Here is a 16958-nt window from a genome sequence, read left to right on the forward strand (position 1 = left end):
CCCAGAGCTCATATCCTCAGGACCCATGCAGAAGCTAAGTGGGCATGGTCGACCTGTAGTCTAAGTATACAGGAGACAGAGACAAGGGATTCCTGGGGCAAGATGGGATGCCAAAATGGCACTCTACAGGTACACTGTATACGTGAGCATACATACAAATGTGAACCTCTACACATGTGCCCCCCACACACAAACATGCATGTGTGTACACTCCCTACACATCACTATAACCCTGTCCTCCCATATAGTCAGTTCATATTCCTACTCTCCTCAATAGATGATGTGTCTGTTTCTATTGCATTTATTTTTACAGAGCCTTGAAAGTAAACATAAGAAATATGGTTTTATCATTTTTAATCTCCCTTTTGCAGTTTCTTAACAGATTAAATATCTCTCTGTAAAAGTGAGCAGAGAGAGATTTTTAGCCTCTTTTAAAGCTACAAATCACTCTGTTGCATTTTGCTGATTTCTGACTTACCCTATACATGCATATATTACCTATTTCTAATAAATGACCCTACACGGTTATTTCATATATCTGCAAGAATGTATGCAGTAGATGAGCTCATACAAGTGACCATTTTACATCTTCTATGACACACCTGCAGTTGGGGCAGTTTCTGCTGCACTCATCTCCTTGGGGAACATGCCATTTTTACTCCCAACGACAGTATCTGAACAGAGCGATTCCCTCATGGCCTTCAGTGGGATGTGTACTTGAACTGTGAGGTTTACTGATACAAGTGAAAAATGATCATAGCGTAGTTTTGCTGATTTTTAATCAATGAAGTTGAACATTTTTTTTATCATGTACCCAAGTTATTCCCTTTTTTGTGACCAATTCTTGTTACATACTTGCCTATAAGAAAACTCTTCATAAAAATAAAAGATAAATTAAAAACTTCATATGAAAATAATTCTAGCTGCTCAGCCTTTCTCTTGAATTTTAGAGTAATCTCAGAATACCATTCTGAGGCCTTGATATCTCAAAGTTTGTTAAGAGAAAGCTCAGTTTCCTTGAATGAAAGAGATAATCACGCTAGGAAAGAATCCAAGGAAAGAGAATGGCTCAACTCAGCAAGGAGGGAAGATCTAAGCCACCATTTATATGTGAGGCTGTGATTCATGGCTAAGGACTTCCCTGGGATATTCTTCTAGCCATCTCCTTTCCTGATCCCCTCACTTCTCTCTTCCCCTCCTCCTCTCTCCCCTGCCTTCCTCCAGCAACAGCACCATCCACATCCACCACATCTCTCACAATAGGAAAAAGTATAGTAGGGCTACATTTTCAGAGCTAGCATTTAGACAACGCAAAGGATGTAGGACTCAACAGAATTAAGAACATAACTCTCAAACTTAGGATGGATAAAATGTGATACCTATAAAATAAAGCATTGCCTTTAGATGAAAAGCAAGACTTCATTTAAAAATAGTTTGTTTGAACTACAATACAACTCACCTGCAGATGCATGCTCACTGGTCTAACAGGGGCATAAATGTCATGGAACTAACCAAACATTCCTGGTTTGTATTTAATACAGGTGTTGTACATCTAGACATGACGACCAGCCTATTGTTTAAACCCTCCAGCTCAGGGGCTGCCCATCACTAGATACATTCTCCAGCCCTCCTCTAAGGTTAAGCATATTGACTATTGTGGGGAGTAGAGGAAGCCCTGAGAGAATATGGAAGAAGTGGGTACATCCTAAAGGAAGTTGTATCATTGACATGAGCACAACCATGACAAGGACTCCAGTGCCTCAGACCCAAAGCCTTCCTGGAGTTAGGCAAAGCCTTCCCCTGGTTCATGTGTGGATATAGACAGTCTGTACAGGTAATGTGAACTGTTACTCCTTCTTCCTTGATATTTATAGTCTGCGACTTCTCTGATTCAGAGACCCACCTACATAGATGAGCTGACCCTGCCTCCTCCTTCACTTCACCTACATATAATAAAGCCACCTCCATGATTCGAATTCATAAAACAAACACACTGAGTTTCCAGGCTGCTGGTGTATCACCATAAAACTCCAGCTTTTCTATATGTGTGCCTGTTGTCCTTAAATCCCCGTTTCCCCAGTTAGGTCAGTCCCTAAGCCGTGCAAGGTCAAGACAGACTCTGCCCTTGAGAATGCATTGTGATTGCAGGCAATATCTGTGATTTCTCAGTGGTGAGTGGGCTTGGCTCTCAACTTTATCACCCATTAGATTTTAGGAGACACGAAAACGCTTCCTGCATGAAGATGTCTACTGCGCAGTTATTTATAACAGCCCAAACTGGAAGCAACCAAAGGACTCAACTGAGGGGCAAGATTAAATAAAGCGTAGAACTCAATACTTCTGCAGCAATGACAAGGAGCTTGTAAGTCTATTTCATGAAGTGTGAAAATAACTAGAAACACTCAAGGGAACGCAATGCTTCTAACTGCATAAAGGGCCCTCCACCCTCCTTCAGCTGTGAGGGTCCTCTACCCTCCTTCAGTTCTGATGCCAAAGAAGGGCATTTTTAGCAAACCACCAAGACTCAGCTATGCCACGGAACCCAACAAAGCTTTATCAGTGGTAAAGCTGGTGCAGTGATTTCCATCAAAAAAAAAAATCTCATTTACTGCTGGACTGCAAACTCATCTTTTAAAAATGCTTCAAAAGCACTCTAGATTCTATGGAGAAAGAAATTTATAAGCATTTTCAAGTCCTGTTTAATGAATACTAAATAAATACATAAATAGAAATGTGCCATTTAAAAAAAAAAATCTAGGAATCTGCCTTTCTTCAGTGTTTCCTGTCACAAGTCATATACTATAAATTATTAAGTCTACCTCAGGAAAAGCAAATTGTTTTCATTTTGCAAACTAACTGCGGAAGTTCAGTAGCATCTCCTGAGGAGCCCTGCCCACTCAGAGGGGTAGTCAAAAGAGAAACCTGAGTGCTTTGCAGCATTAGCTAGCAGGTGAGATGGCTTTTCTGGCCTCCGTAGAACAGCTCCTCCACAAACATACTGGAAAGGAAAACTGTGGGGGAATATGATGGCAGAACAGTGGCCCTCTCAAGACACCCATGTCCTAATCCATGAAACTGTTTAAAAGGAACGAAGACTATAGGAAGTAGGCGGTGCTATTAGCTCAGAGTTAAGAGTGCTTTCGAAAATGGATGAGACCTGGGTCACCCTGTCACTGAAGAAAACCCAGTAATAACTAAAGGACAGAACCTAAGGTCACTAGACAGCTGGCCAAAGCATAAAGACTTTACTTGGGTTATATGAGTGTCATCACAGGGGCCTTTAAACATTTTATTATTTGAGACAGGGTTTCCTGAATCCCAAGCTGGTCTTGAACTTTCTACATAGTCAAAGTTTACCTTGAATTCTGAGCCTCGGGGTTGGGGGTTTAGCTCAGTGGTAGAGCGCTTGCCTAGGAAGCGCAAGGCCCTGGGTTCGGTCCCCAGCTCCGAAAAAAAGAACCAAAAAAAAAAAAAAAAAAGAAAGAAAGAAAGAGAATTCTGAGCCTCTTGTGTCCAATTCCTGAGTGCTGAGATTACAAACATGCTGTCATTTTTTATTTATTTGGTAGAAACTGAAATGGAGTACATGATAGGCAAGCACACTACCACCTGAGCCACACCCAGTAAACGCAGTTTGTTTCTCTGTTTCTCTCCCTCTCTGTCTCTCTCTGTCTCTGTCTCTCTGTCTCTGTCTCTCTCTCCTCCCCCCTCCCCGTGTGTGTGTGTGTGTGTGTGTGTGTGTGTGTGTGTGTGTGTGTGTGTGTATACAGGTACATGTGGTATGTGCATACATGTTTATACATCCATGTGCATGTCAGCCTGGGGGCACATGGAGGCCAGAGGCCAATGTGAGGTTGGTAATCCTCTGTAATCAGTGTGCACCTTATGTTCTGAGAGTTTCTTCAGTGAACCCAGATCTCACTGACTCCACTAGGGTAAGTATCATGATCAGATCTGCTTGTCTCCATCTCCCCAGCGCCAGGATTACAGACATGCACCACTGTAGCCAGCTTTACATGTGAGTGCTGGGGAGTAAACGAAGAACCTCATGCTTGTTCAACAAAGCGCTCCACCAACAGCCATCTCTCCCACATCACCCCACCACCATCAGCAACCCAAAATGGATCTTTAAAAGTCAGAGAGGAAATTCAGAGCAGAAGTTATGAGGGGATATGACATGTTACTGGCCTTGAAACAGAGAAAGTGGCTACAAGTCATGGATTGCAGGTGATTCTAGTGGTGAGGAAAGGCAAGGGCATGGGCTCGAGAGCTGGCCTTGTCAACATTCACAGTTGGGAGCAGGAGCAGCATGCTAGACTGTTGAGTTACAGAACTATAAAGTATGTATGTTCTTTCAACACAACATCCATTTTAGCAAGAGGAAACCAACATGAGGTGAGAAAGGGGAGAATACAGAGGAGCGATTACCACTGTCTGGATGACAGTGGCTGGTGTGGACCAACCTCATGCAGCTCTATGAGCTAACTGAGAAATTCCCTTAGACAAACTGACATCGAAGAGCTACAGGATGAGAGGCCAAGGCTGGCTGTGGTGTTCCACAACCTGGGAGAGTTTCATTTTAAGCTATGGTACTACTTGATAAAGAGGATCCTGAATCCACTGGGAGCCTGAGAGAGACCAGCCATAGCCCAGGAATCAGCTAAATGCAGCAACAACAGGTTCTGCACTGGATGCCAAAGACATGACATGTATTACTGCCTGTGTGGATGCTTAACAGAATAAATCCCCCATTCCTCTCCTGAGCCACAGTCAAAAACCTTAGAAACTGAGAATTAGTTCAGGGCCAAAGACTGCTTCACCTGTTCTGGTCAGGATCAATGTAAACCAAAAATGACTGCAAAGGCCACTGAGACAGCAGCAGCTAGAATTATTCTCAGTGGACCTGACTTCTCATCTACAAAGACAGAAGGCTGCTTTGGTCCTCTGATCTCTAGCACAGTAAATACACTTTGTTTGTGTCCCATAAGACATGATTTAATTATATACAAAAATAGGGATAAAACTGAAGATGTAACAGATTCAGTCACTTGATACTCGGTGACATGTAGGTTCCGCCTTAGCAACTCATGCTCACTGTGGACTGATCAGCTCCCTCAAAACTGTCTGCAACACTGTAGCTTTCCCAGCCCTCCCTTCTGCCCAGTCACTAAGACACAGCACGAAGAGCACGGAACATTGGTTGGATACAGTCTAAGTTCTGGCTCCTTTGCTTTCTGGATGCTAAAAGTGTGTGCCCCCACACTCAGAGTGCTTTGAGCCCTTCAATCCATGAGGAAAAGCCCTAAGGCACCTCACAAGCTGTCCTGAACACAGGATGAGCTTGCTGCTGGGAAAGGTCCTTCTCACCTCACAAGTGACAGACAAGGTCAACATGACAACACCAGCTGAAATAAAAGTCTGTGGCAGAAAAGACTAGCACTAATCAGCTCACTTCTGAGGCTCAGATTTCTCATCTGATAAGCAAGGGTGGCAGCATATACCATGGGGAGCTCTAACGTAACAGGTATGAGCCTCCTTACACAGAGTCAGCGCCTGAGGTGTTCAGTGAGAGAGAGCCTGATCCGGTGACCAACATCCCTTCCACATTAGACAGTTCTATGGGATTCTATAGTAGGCATTTTCAAAGGCATTTTAGAGCAAAATAGTTGCAAACCTTAAAAATTTAATTTCCCGAGTACATATCAGCAAACATAACAATGTCAAGGGTCAAGCTGACTTAAGTGATTATGCAGAGTTTTTTATTGAGAGACATAATAGGCCATCTTTCTTCCTTTCCACAATTCCATGAGAGACTGGCTAAGTAGATATTACCAAATACATGCAAAAAAACAGTACTTACAAGCATTAGGAAAACACAGAGGGACTCCACCCTCCAATCTCTATACATAACAGGCCAGTGATTCTCAACTTGTAGATTATGACTCCTTGAAGGAGGGGTGTCAAACAACCCTTTTACAAGGATCACAAATCAGTTTTTCATTACAATTCACAATAGTAGTGAAATTACTGTTATGAAGTAGCCATAAAATAAGTTGATGGCTGGGAATCACAACAGCATAAGGAACTATATTTGAGGGAAACATCATTAGGAAGGTTGAGAACCACTGTGCTGGGTGGGCACTACAGTGGGTATACCAGAATGTTCTCCCACTCATAGAGAAGCCTGCTAGGTGAGATTTATTACACCTGTTTTACCACACAATTTACCTGCAGTAATCCAAGATCTGAAGGCACAGATACACCTCCCTAAGTCTGTACTTTGCCCCCACCACCACCACACCCCTCGCAACTCACTCAAGCTTTGAGTGGGAAGTGCATGCCTTCTTTTCTGTCTGCATCCTCTTGAACACTCTTCCTTGACTTGGTTTCCAAAACACAGAGAAACTCCATGATTATGGAAAGAGGGAGCACAAAGTAAACTCCACATATGACAGCTAAAGGGCTGAAAAACAAAGTCAACACAAGTGTTGTGTGTCTACCTGTGTCCTCCCCACTTCTGCCTTGCACACCTCTTACCTTGAAGGAGGCATGCTGCTCCATGTGTCGCAGCAGCTGTGGTTTCTGGGCAGCTGTGTAGTCACACACCGTGCACTTGAATTGCTTCCCTGGAATGAAGCGGAGGACAAAGTGATCATTGCCAGGCTTGTAGCTCCTGCATGTAAAGGGGCCATGTACACACAGGTGTCCCTTGCCAGTGGGAGAGCAGATTCTCAGAGCAGGTCAAGAAGGCAGTACACAGATGCAAGGCAGCATGATCAGTTGTCAGCAAGGAGGTCCAGAAAGGAGCTCACCCATTGAAGGAGGAGAGTGGCCAGCTTTGTCTAGGAAGGTTCTGAGCAGTAACGTTACAGCAGACTCCTAAAGGGAGAAAAGTGTATGCCCAGCCACCTAGAAAGGACACTGAAAACAGAGGAGTGTTTACGAGAGACAGAGAGAAAGAGGGAGAGAGTGAGGAGACAGAAGGAAAGAAGAGAGGGAGGGAAGGGAGAGACAGAGAGAGAGGGGGAGCGAGACCAAGAGAGGGAGAGGGAGGGCAGGAAGGAGGGAGGGAGGGAGGGGAAGAGAGAGCGAGAGCGAGAGAGAGAGAGAGAGAGAGCGCACAAGAGCAGAATAGGCCACACCATGGTCAGAATCATGAAACAGCCACATGTTCCTCCTGGAACAGGAAGTATGCAGTCTACAGGAAGTCAAAAGCTGATCTGGAGAAGAGGGAAGCAAAATATTGAGGATCTGGGGCATCTCAATGAAGATAATGTCCTAAGCACCAGAGGAATCTGTAGAAAGACTTTCCATGTGGAAAAAGATCACTGTGCAAAGCTCCCATGCTGGTGGGAGAGCCAATAGCATACCTTCAGAAGTGCCAAAGACAATGTCAGAGAAAATCACTGTTTTAGCAATATTCAATAATCAGGTGACTAGCTGAACATGTTAACACAACACAAAGAATGGATATGTGGAACACAGCACCCTGTTCCTTATGAGAGTAACCAAAATCTCCATTTGCAACCATACAAATACGTAATCAAACAGAAGTATGACCTACTTCCTGCAGCAAAAAATGGCCCTAATGGTGCCAGCATTACATGAACAAAACTACTGCTTCAGCAGTATGGATCCCAAAAACTCTTGCTCTAATGGGGAATCCTACACATCTCCATCAGACCAGACTAGCAAGACTGCTCCATAGTTCCATTCCCTATACTCCCCTCTTCTGAACCCCTGAAGTCAAAGCAAACTGAGCAAAGCCACAACTGGTCTTGACACCTGTTCCTACCAAAGTAACCACTAGTCAAGTCGATGGCAGATGTCATTCCTGGTGTTTGTCAATGACTCTACTACCTGAGTCTCTACTGACAATCTATGACTAGAAAGCCTTATTTTTTGGTACTACATCACCAGCACCTAAGTGTGTCTCTCTGACTAGCCAATAAGTATTTTGGTTCTCCATAGGCTGATGCCCCACAGTGTTCTAGCCCATGCTGTTTTTATTCTGCACCCACTGCACATGAGTGATTCCTACACTTGATGCCCATATCTACACCTTCTACTCAGATCTCTTCCCTCAACCCAACATTTGAGACATTACCCATTGCCTTGGTCATTGCTCTATTGAGGTGAAGAGACACCAAGACCAAGGTAACTCATAAAACAAAGAATTTAATTGGGGTCTTGCTTACAATTTCAGAGGATTCGTTCATTATTATTAAGCTGGGGAGCATGAGGGTACACAGGTAGACATGGTGCTGAAGGAGCTAAGAATTCTACATCTAGATTAGCAGGCAGCAGGAAGAAAGCAACATGGACCTGGCCTGGACTTATGAAACCTGAAAGCCTACCCTTAGCGACTCATTTCAACTAGGCCACAGCTCCTAATCCACTTCAAGTAATGCCATTCCCTGACGAGTAACCATTCAAATATGTGGATGCTTGTTTAAACCAGGACATCCACTCCCTGGCAAACACAGGCTTGTAGCCATATCGTAATGGAAAAATGCATTCAGTCCAATTTCAAAAGTCCCTATAGTCTTTCACAGTCTCAAGACTTCTTCAAAGTCCAAAGTCTCTTCCGTGACTCATGGCAATCTCTTAAATGCAACCTTCTATAAAATTAAAATCAAAAAACAGATCACATACTTCCAATATATAATGGCACAGGATATACATTACCATTCCAAAAGGGAGTAAAGAAAGCACCATGAGAAAATACTGGATCAAAGCAAGAATAAAAACCAGCAGGGCAATCTCCAAATTCTGCATCCCCACATCTGATGTCAAAGCACTCTTCAGATCCTCAACTGCTTTCACACTGCTGACTGCAACATACTTCCTTGTCAGGCACTGGTTCCACTTCCTCTTAGCAGCTGTCTTTGGCAAGCACCCCAGGATTCTGACCTCTCCACCATCTTGGGGTCTCCCAACACAATCCAGGCTTCACCTTCACAACTTCATGAAATGGCCTCTCTCAGTCTCCATACAGGGACACCCCTGACATCTATTTGACCTCAGACACTTTCCTTAGTCATGGAGGGAGCTTCCACAAGCCCTCTCTTCTATTCTTCAGTCTAAAACCAGAACCACCTAGCCAATACTACTACTGAGGCTGCAACTTGGTTCCATCTCTCAAATATATTTTCATCCACTTTCTGATATTGATGGTTTTCTTCACTGCTTAAACTTTTCTTTAATTCCTTTCTACATGTTGAAAACTTGGCTGGGTAGGGTCTTGCCCTGAGGTCATCACCCTCTCCATTTCATTTAGCATCAGGCTTCTCTTCCAACTACACCCTATGCAACAGTATGCTTCCCACCCCACACACAGTAACTACCTGCTCTCAAGATGGGCTGTCATCAACTGCCATGCATTCTTCCTCTCAGCAACCCAGTGTCTAGGTTCAGACATATATGACTGGATTACATGTATTTTATTAAGTTGAAATAGGTAAGAAACAAACAAGAAAGCTTTTACATCTTATACACATAGCAGTCTTCATAGAAGCAGCAAAAACAACAACCAAAAGACAGATGGTTCAAAAATATTAATACTAGAGTTATATACCTCTCATCTTAAGGGTATGAACTCCAAACTCTAGATTTTACTGGTTTCTGTGTGTGTGTGTGTGTGTGTGTGTGTGTGTGTGTGTGTGTGTGTGTGTGTGAGAGAGAGATATAGCCTGACAACAAACTTTGATAATATTGGCAGGTGCTATTGCCAAGAGATTGGAGGCAACGAATACTCATAAGTAGTTATGAACAACAAGGACAGTGATCATAGCAGAAATAACAGCAGTAGTGGTACTCATATCTTTGTGGTAACAAGGAGCTCTCTATTTAGAGTTAGGTACCCTAAGCATAAGGAAATCCTGTCTGATACTGAAAACACAGTCAACCATCCACAAATGAGGTTATGTATCTTACAGGAGAGCTACTACTGACATTTTATTAAACCAGCATGAATCTTAACTGCACTTAAAATATTTATTAGTATACTGACAGATATGGTATAGCTCTCATGACTTGTCAAAGAAGCTTTTCTTTGTAACAGAGATGATTAGCGGAGATCACAACAGATCAAAATTAATAAAACCAAAAAAGACAAAAAACTAAACAACAAGAACAACGATGATGACGACAACAACAACAAACCCACAAGTAATTGTGGGATGTCTAACCCAAACTGACTGTATAGCAGATTCCTTGCACTTACAGATAGGGGAAGGAACATTGATGGAAATCCGGTGGAAAGACTGAAAAAGCAGAGGACCAGAAAACTGCTGTGAGAATGTATCTCGTAAAAATGACAGACAAGTTTTATCCATGATACCTCAACAATGTGGCTGCCTAAACAAGGCCTGAATAAATACAATACCAATAGACATGCTATCATTGAAAAGGAAACTCTTATGGGACTCCACTCACAGACAAAGAACTACAGGCAACTGAGGACAGCTGAGAGAAGGAGAGTTAGCCTTTCCTAGGGATAAGCCCCCTAATCAGTTTTCCAATATCAAGTGGCCATCCCCAAAATTATATACATGCAAGTAACTAAACAAACTGAGCAAGTGACATTTATATATGAGGCATGTGTATGAGGGGTGTAATAATAACAACAACAAAATGGGGCCATGATTTCAGGAGGAAGTGGGGTTTGGGGCACAACATGAGAAGGACTAAAAGGAGCAAAAGTGAGAAAAATTATATAATTGTATTTCAATTTAAAAGATAAAGAAAATTAAAGGAAACTTTGAAAGAAAGAAACGAAATGACCTAGTATTCAAGGCTCTGCATCACACAAGGAAAGTGGGTGTCTCCAAAAGGCCATCCCCACCCTGGACAATCCAGCCAGGCAATAGTGTCCCAACCAACAGGCCTGAAAGCATAGTTACATGATCTTTATTGCCTAATTAAAACAAGGGAATGCAGATTTCCGACTAGTTATAAAGAAGCAATTTTCAGGTTGTCAAGTGGATCCCAGCAAGATACACCTGGGAATTATGAATAATATGGAAGGCAAGCTAGTGCTTCCTGGGTTAAAATGACCTCACAACACTGACAATGAACATACACAGCTGTAGTGGATACAAACCACACAGTACCCAAGAAGGAAAACAACAACAAAGCAAAAGAGGTTAATTTTCAAAACTGTCCATCTTTGCCTCTCGTTCTCCTTACTGAACTCCTAGGCATCTTTTAGCTGCCCTAGAGCTGGGTGTGTATCTTCCGCCTGGGCACAGAGACCAGGGAGGCAGGAAGTATCATCAGTTTCTGGATGGCAAATCAGAGCTAAGTAGTTTTCTAGGTCCTAAACTGGGGCAAGAGAGCCCAGACTCAGACCCAGCTACATTCTACCTTCAAGCACAGAGAGTCATTTTGTCCAGTGAGGGCTGACATAACTGCCACCAGTCACGGTGCTCAGAACCTCTCACATACAAAGGTGGCCTGTTTCACAGAGTGGCAGTCCATTTGAAAGACACCCAAGAAAACAGTAGCAGAAAAAGTAACTGGTTCACCCTATGTGGTCCTGGATAATCAGGGGCCACAGTAGACAACATGAAACACAAACTCCTCTCTACTGTAAGGATGACTAAAGCACAGGACTATGAGCCCTAGAAATAAGTCCTTGAGAGGCGAGATGGGGTACATGCAGGGGACCAGAGGGAGCCTCGTTTCCACAGGGGGCCCCCAGGCTACTTAGTGGTGACCCTCCTTTCCTCTTGCTATTCATTTCCCTGGCATTCTCTAAGGGAATCTAAGCTTAACCTCTAAGGAAGGTTGTCTACACAGACTACGGATAGAGGAGAAAAAGTGTAACGATTGTGTAAAGTACAAGCAGTGTGGAATCAATGCGTTTATAAAAGACTGTTGGCTCCAGTCTCCCACAAGCTCTCGGCCTCTCCACCCACAACACAGGCTCACAGCCTGCAATGGCTGCGTGGGCCTTCTATCACATGACTCCATCTCTCCTGTCTTCACTCGACACACCCAGAGCCTGTTCTTCCCTGTTTTGGGGATGCTTCTCAGGTCATCCATGTTCTGTTGGCTCAGTGGCCTACACTCAAGTGTCATCTCTCCTGGGTCACTCCACAGCCATCCAATATAGAATAACAGTCCCCATACTCCGCTTTACTGATTCAGTTTGAGTACTAGGAAGCTCATGTTTGTATAGAAACTGATCATTTTTTACTTATATTTTTACTTTCAAACCCATTTCCTCAATACTTGAGAAGGTTCAAGATTCCCACTGTAACACAGCAGGTCTTTATTGATTTTTGCCATGTGTGCCATCTATCTCACTCACTGGACCTGCAGCCTCCTGACAGTGCAAGTTTATACTTTCTGCTTGCTGTCACTGGGAATGTCGAAGAGACTTTCTTCATGAAATGGCTAGAGCAGTTAACCAGTGCACCTCTGCTGTGCTGTGAGCTCCTTCGTAGATGTGGGCACTCTGGAGTCAGAACTATAAGCCTTTCATTCTACAGTCTATGTGCTGAGAATTGAGGGCCTACAGAAGATGAGACCAGTGATGAACGCTTACAGCAGCATTCACTAGGGCTGCATAGACACCCTTGTACAAGTAACTTTTATTTGCCAGATGTTATTGTAGTCTGGATGCTTCTTCCTTCTGTCTGCTACCCTAGGCCTAGTCCTGGAAGATTCTTACCTCCGGACAATCGTATCAAGGCCTAGAGTATTTTCAGCCTCGGAGAGTGCTGAATTAGCTCACCCCTTCCAGTACTTTCTGATCTTTGACTGGCTGGCTCAACTCTATTGTTCTGGCTCAAACCCTACTCTAAGCTGACTGATTCAGTCTGCCCCCCCAGCCCCCCACCCTGCTCTCCTCAGACTCTCCTTAACTCTCTGTTTGGTCTCAAACTAACTAGCAATCTCTTCTAATCTTCTGGCTCCTTCTCATTCTGTCTTCACCTGTGTCTAACTTGTTCTTTCTCTGTACGTGTCTCTGTACAACTGTCCCAGTAAAGCGCTCTCGCTCGCGCGCGCGCTCGCGCGCGCGCTCTCGCGCGCTCTCTCTCTCTCTCTCTTTCTCTCTCTCTCTCTCTCTTTCTCTCTCTCCATTGCCCTTCAAGTAGCTTCTCTATTCTCTTTCTTCTTGTGAGAGTTGGGCACATCCTATTCTGTCAAATTCATCAATTTGTCTGCCACTCAATTAGACATCACTTTCAAACATGGGTGCTTCCTTCTACAAATGATTGTACCTTCATTGTTAGGTAATTAAGGGCACGTCTGTATTCAGTCAGAGGGATTAAAGGTGTGTTCCAAGGGCTAAATGACATCAAAACCAGAAACAGTTGTTTTCAGTAAATAACACAATCTTGGGGTTCAAGGTATGATCAAACATCCTGCAACACACTCCCTTTCCCTCTACCCAGTCAAGTTGAAGCTATGACTGGAGTTGGGACACAGCCTATGTATTATCTCCAGTTCTAGCCACAAGGGACTAAACCACTAAAAAAACAGGTGGCCTGAGCTGATCCAGAAATTGAACTATCTAGAAATGAATCAAATATTATGCCACAATTAGTGGCTTAAAAAAGTAGCCAGTGTACATGGGGGTAGACAGTGGCTAAGGGAGATAATGTGAGATAGAGACAGACAGAGAGAGAAGAGAGAGTCTCAAAAAGAAGAGGGCAAGGTAGCTAGTGCAGAGTGCAGATGGCAACCTGAGACCTGTGTTCAATACTTATCAACTCTCATGAAACAGTCGCTATATGCCAGAGCCATCCCTGACTACAGGAGACAAAAGTGAGCAAGACCATGGAGTTGGTCCCTCTGGAGCTCATCAACTTTTATTTGCCAGATGTAATTGTTATCTGGAGGCTTCCTATTTCTGTCTGTTAACCTAGGCCTAGACCTGCAAGAATGCAAATAAAGTATTATAAAATGTGGACCAAGAACGATTATTGACACAGAGTGCGGAGTATGAAGTGGGTGCGTGAGAGGCAGCATGGTCCTAGGGCTGATTTATAGGGAAGGCCCCACTGAAGATGTGACATTAAGTTGAAATAGATGGTAAAAGAGAGTGGCTAAGTAGACAGAGCCAGCTTTGGGAAAAGAAATAGCCACTGTCTCTGTAGAGCCTAAGGACTTTCACAATAAACCACTGTCTGTTTTGGCTCCTCAAAAAGGTTCTTTCCACAGGTCAAGACCTCCAGTACAGGTAGCTCCTAAACCAGCAAGTAATGGATGAATACACACCTCCTCAAGAGAAAAGGAAATCAGTTTCAGGCCACCAACAGAATTCCTTACAAAAGCAAGCACACAACATATGCTTAGAACATGTTACATAAGCCTCATGAAACGTAGTCTGTACAGTACTTGGTCAGCTTTATGAGTTGTCAGATAAATACCAATTATAACCCAGAAGACTCAACAGCGATTGCTAATCATTTTTTCATAACACATAGTACTAAAGAATGAACACATTAAGATAAAAAAGATATTATACTTTCAAGTCTCTGGTAAAAGTACTTAAATAGTAAAACACTGGTTAATGCTCAGGAACAAAAGTATGGTGGTAGAAAGTATCCGAAGGAGGACTCCTATTAAGGGAAGGTACGCATGTAAAAGACAACCCCCTGACTCAAAGACTATAGCCACTGAAGGGTAGAAAAGTAATAGACTGTCTAAAACTAAGGAGATGTTTCAGCAAGCCATGGGTCACCACGTTAATATAACTGCAAAGCCAGTTTATCTATTGCTCCACACCCATCAAGAGTGATTACAGTATCAAAGTGTCATCATAGCTATATAATCATATCCATATAAACTTTACCTAGGATCAAACTCAAATATCAACTAGGAGTCACTCACTCCCTGATGACAGAACCATGCAAACCTATATGAAGGTGAAAGTTTCCCTGTGATTTAAAGCCATATGTGCTCTGGCATAAAAAATCCCAGGTCATCAGCATCATCCCCAGTAGGTCAGGATGGCCTCTCTCACACACAACATACAGAGGCAGGTCTGACACTGAGGAACAAAAATGGTGCCAACAGTTCCTGATGTGGAAGATTAAGAAGACTTCTTGTCTTTCTGAACATCAGACTGGCTGTTTCCTGATTTAGTACTTTTTCAGGCTAAGTGTCTTGAATTCCTTACTCCCAAGAGACAGGGGCCCAATTTATGTTTAATCTCAGCTACTGTGCTCTAAACCAAGATTTCACTGCTGTAAACAGTCAGAAGTCTTCTGATCCAGGTCTTTCCTAGATGAAATGTGAAAGAAAGTGGAGACAGCCCTCCTTACGGGGACTGCACCACAGAAAGCCCTCGAGTTTTGCAGTACTGATCCCTTCAAGGATGGAGGCAACAAAGTCTTTCAACTACAAACTGCAGGATTTCCCATCTCATTATTAGAAAACTTCCCTTCATTGAGTTAGGGGCTCAGGTGTTAAAAAGTCAAAGGCTTGGCAACCTGGATGAATCCCAGAAATAACGAAGCCACACAGATGCAATGATATAGACATCACATGTGCAAATGTCAGAGGCAGTGTGAGAAATCAGAAGCAACTGCATTAGGACAGGGAGACTTTGGAAGGTTTGGAAAACTGTTCTTTGTCCTTGGCTATCATAAGAACAAACAATCTTTGCCTTTACCCACACCTGTGCCTGCTTCATCGGGTTCTCAGGGACAGGTTACAGCTTTAAATAGAGTTTTATATAAAAGTAATACAATGACCAAAGAAACTTAAGCCATTGCATTTGGATTCTAGCATTTGGACTACATCTGAGCACAAAGCCACAACAACGGAAGATGCCTGCAGATCGAAGGCAACTTGTTTGCAATGTCTGTTAAGCAAACAGCACCGCTAAATCGATCTTTACATGTATCTTAGACTTGAAGAAATCCTGAAGTTCTTAGAGAAAGAATTTTCATAAGCCTAGACTGTTACTAGCAAAAAATCTACAGGAATAAAGTAGAAATGTCTCATGGCTGTTTATCCAGTCTTACTGAAAAAGGTAATTTTTGCATAAGTAAATCTTTAGGAAATTTTGGAAAAGTTGCTTTATATACTTTTTTCAGAAAAGTAGTGTTTACCCTTTTCCTACAGTAATACTCTGATATTCTCTATGGCTCTGTGTCCTAAGGACAGAATGTCCAAGAAAAGGTGGATTTGTTTTCCCCTTGGTGATTCAGCTACTTGAAACAGCTAGCCACTGTTGTCAAGTACTGTGCTTTTGAGAACCCTGGCCTAGAGATGAGCAGGGACAAGGCCCAAATACTTGGTGTGAGCCCACTACCTCAGGGTAGCAGGCTAATAATGACCCATATGTGTCACAAAGGCAAAAAGTTCTCAAATATGAAACCAATACTTTATGTAGAGAGAAAAGGAAGTCTGTAGATATGACCAAGTAAAGTCTCTTAAGCTGGAACCTATCCTGGAATATGTAGAGGGTCTAATGGCATCTGAAGAAGGAGGCATGAGGAGCAGAGACAGAAAATAGATGTGAGGAAGCAGGAACAGACTAAAAGACACTGCACTGGTGGCTCTCAAAATGGAGGAAGGAGCTGCTAAAACAAGGGGTTCACAGTCTGTGCATTACAAGGGAAGGAAGAGCACTCTGCCCAAGAGTTTCATGAAGGAGTGCAGCTGTGCTGACAGCACAGTCACAGACTGAGGGCCTCTAGAGGCATGATGTCATGAGCCCACCACTGCGCTAAGCCACTACACCTTCAGCAATTTGCTACAGCAGCATCGAAAATAAGCCCTGGTTACAAATCTGCTAAGGAGGTTGTATAGTAGGAAGTGTTTGGTGAACATGTCCAAAGTGTTCTATTCACTCTAAGACAAAGACTACACACACACACACACACACACACACACACACACACATGCTCTAGCGTGGTTACTTACACAAACTTGGGCAATTATGAACAGCCACACCATGGAAGATCCCCCTGAAACAGCTAACCATCCTCAGT

General features: G+C 43.2%; 1 protein-coding gene across 7 annotated transcripts in view; it reads right to left on the reverse strand.

Moving 5' to 3' along the window:
* Positions 1-16958, reverse strand: part of Zfat (zinc finger and AT hook domain containing) — a 175220-nt gene that overhangs the window by 56523 nt on the left and 101739 nt on the right. For 4 of the 7 annotated variants that reach the window (XM_006241713.5, NM_001134957.2, NM_001414958.1 and 1 more), the window contains exon 11: positions 6538-6626. The exons of 1 other annotated variant lie outside the window; for it this stretch is intronic. In XM_006241713.5, the coding sequence (XP_006241775.1) occupies positions 6538-6626 (89 nt within the window). Of the gene's footprint in view, positions 1-6315; positions 6464-6537; positions 6627-16958 lie in introns of all 7 variants that reach the window. 2 more of the 7 variants (XR_005486668.2, XM_039079527.2) reach the window with 1 other exon arrangement.

This window comes from Rattus norvegicus, chromosome 7, assembly GCF_036323735.1.
Source record: "Rattus norvegicus strain BN/NHsdMcwi chromosome 7, GRCr8, whole genome shotgun sequence".
In the NCBI taxonomy this organism is placed as follows: Eukaryota; Metazoa; Chordata; class Mammalia; order Rodentia; family Muridae; genus Rattus; species Rattus norvegicus.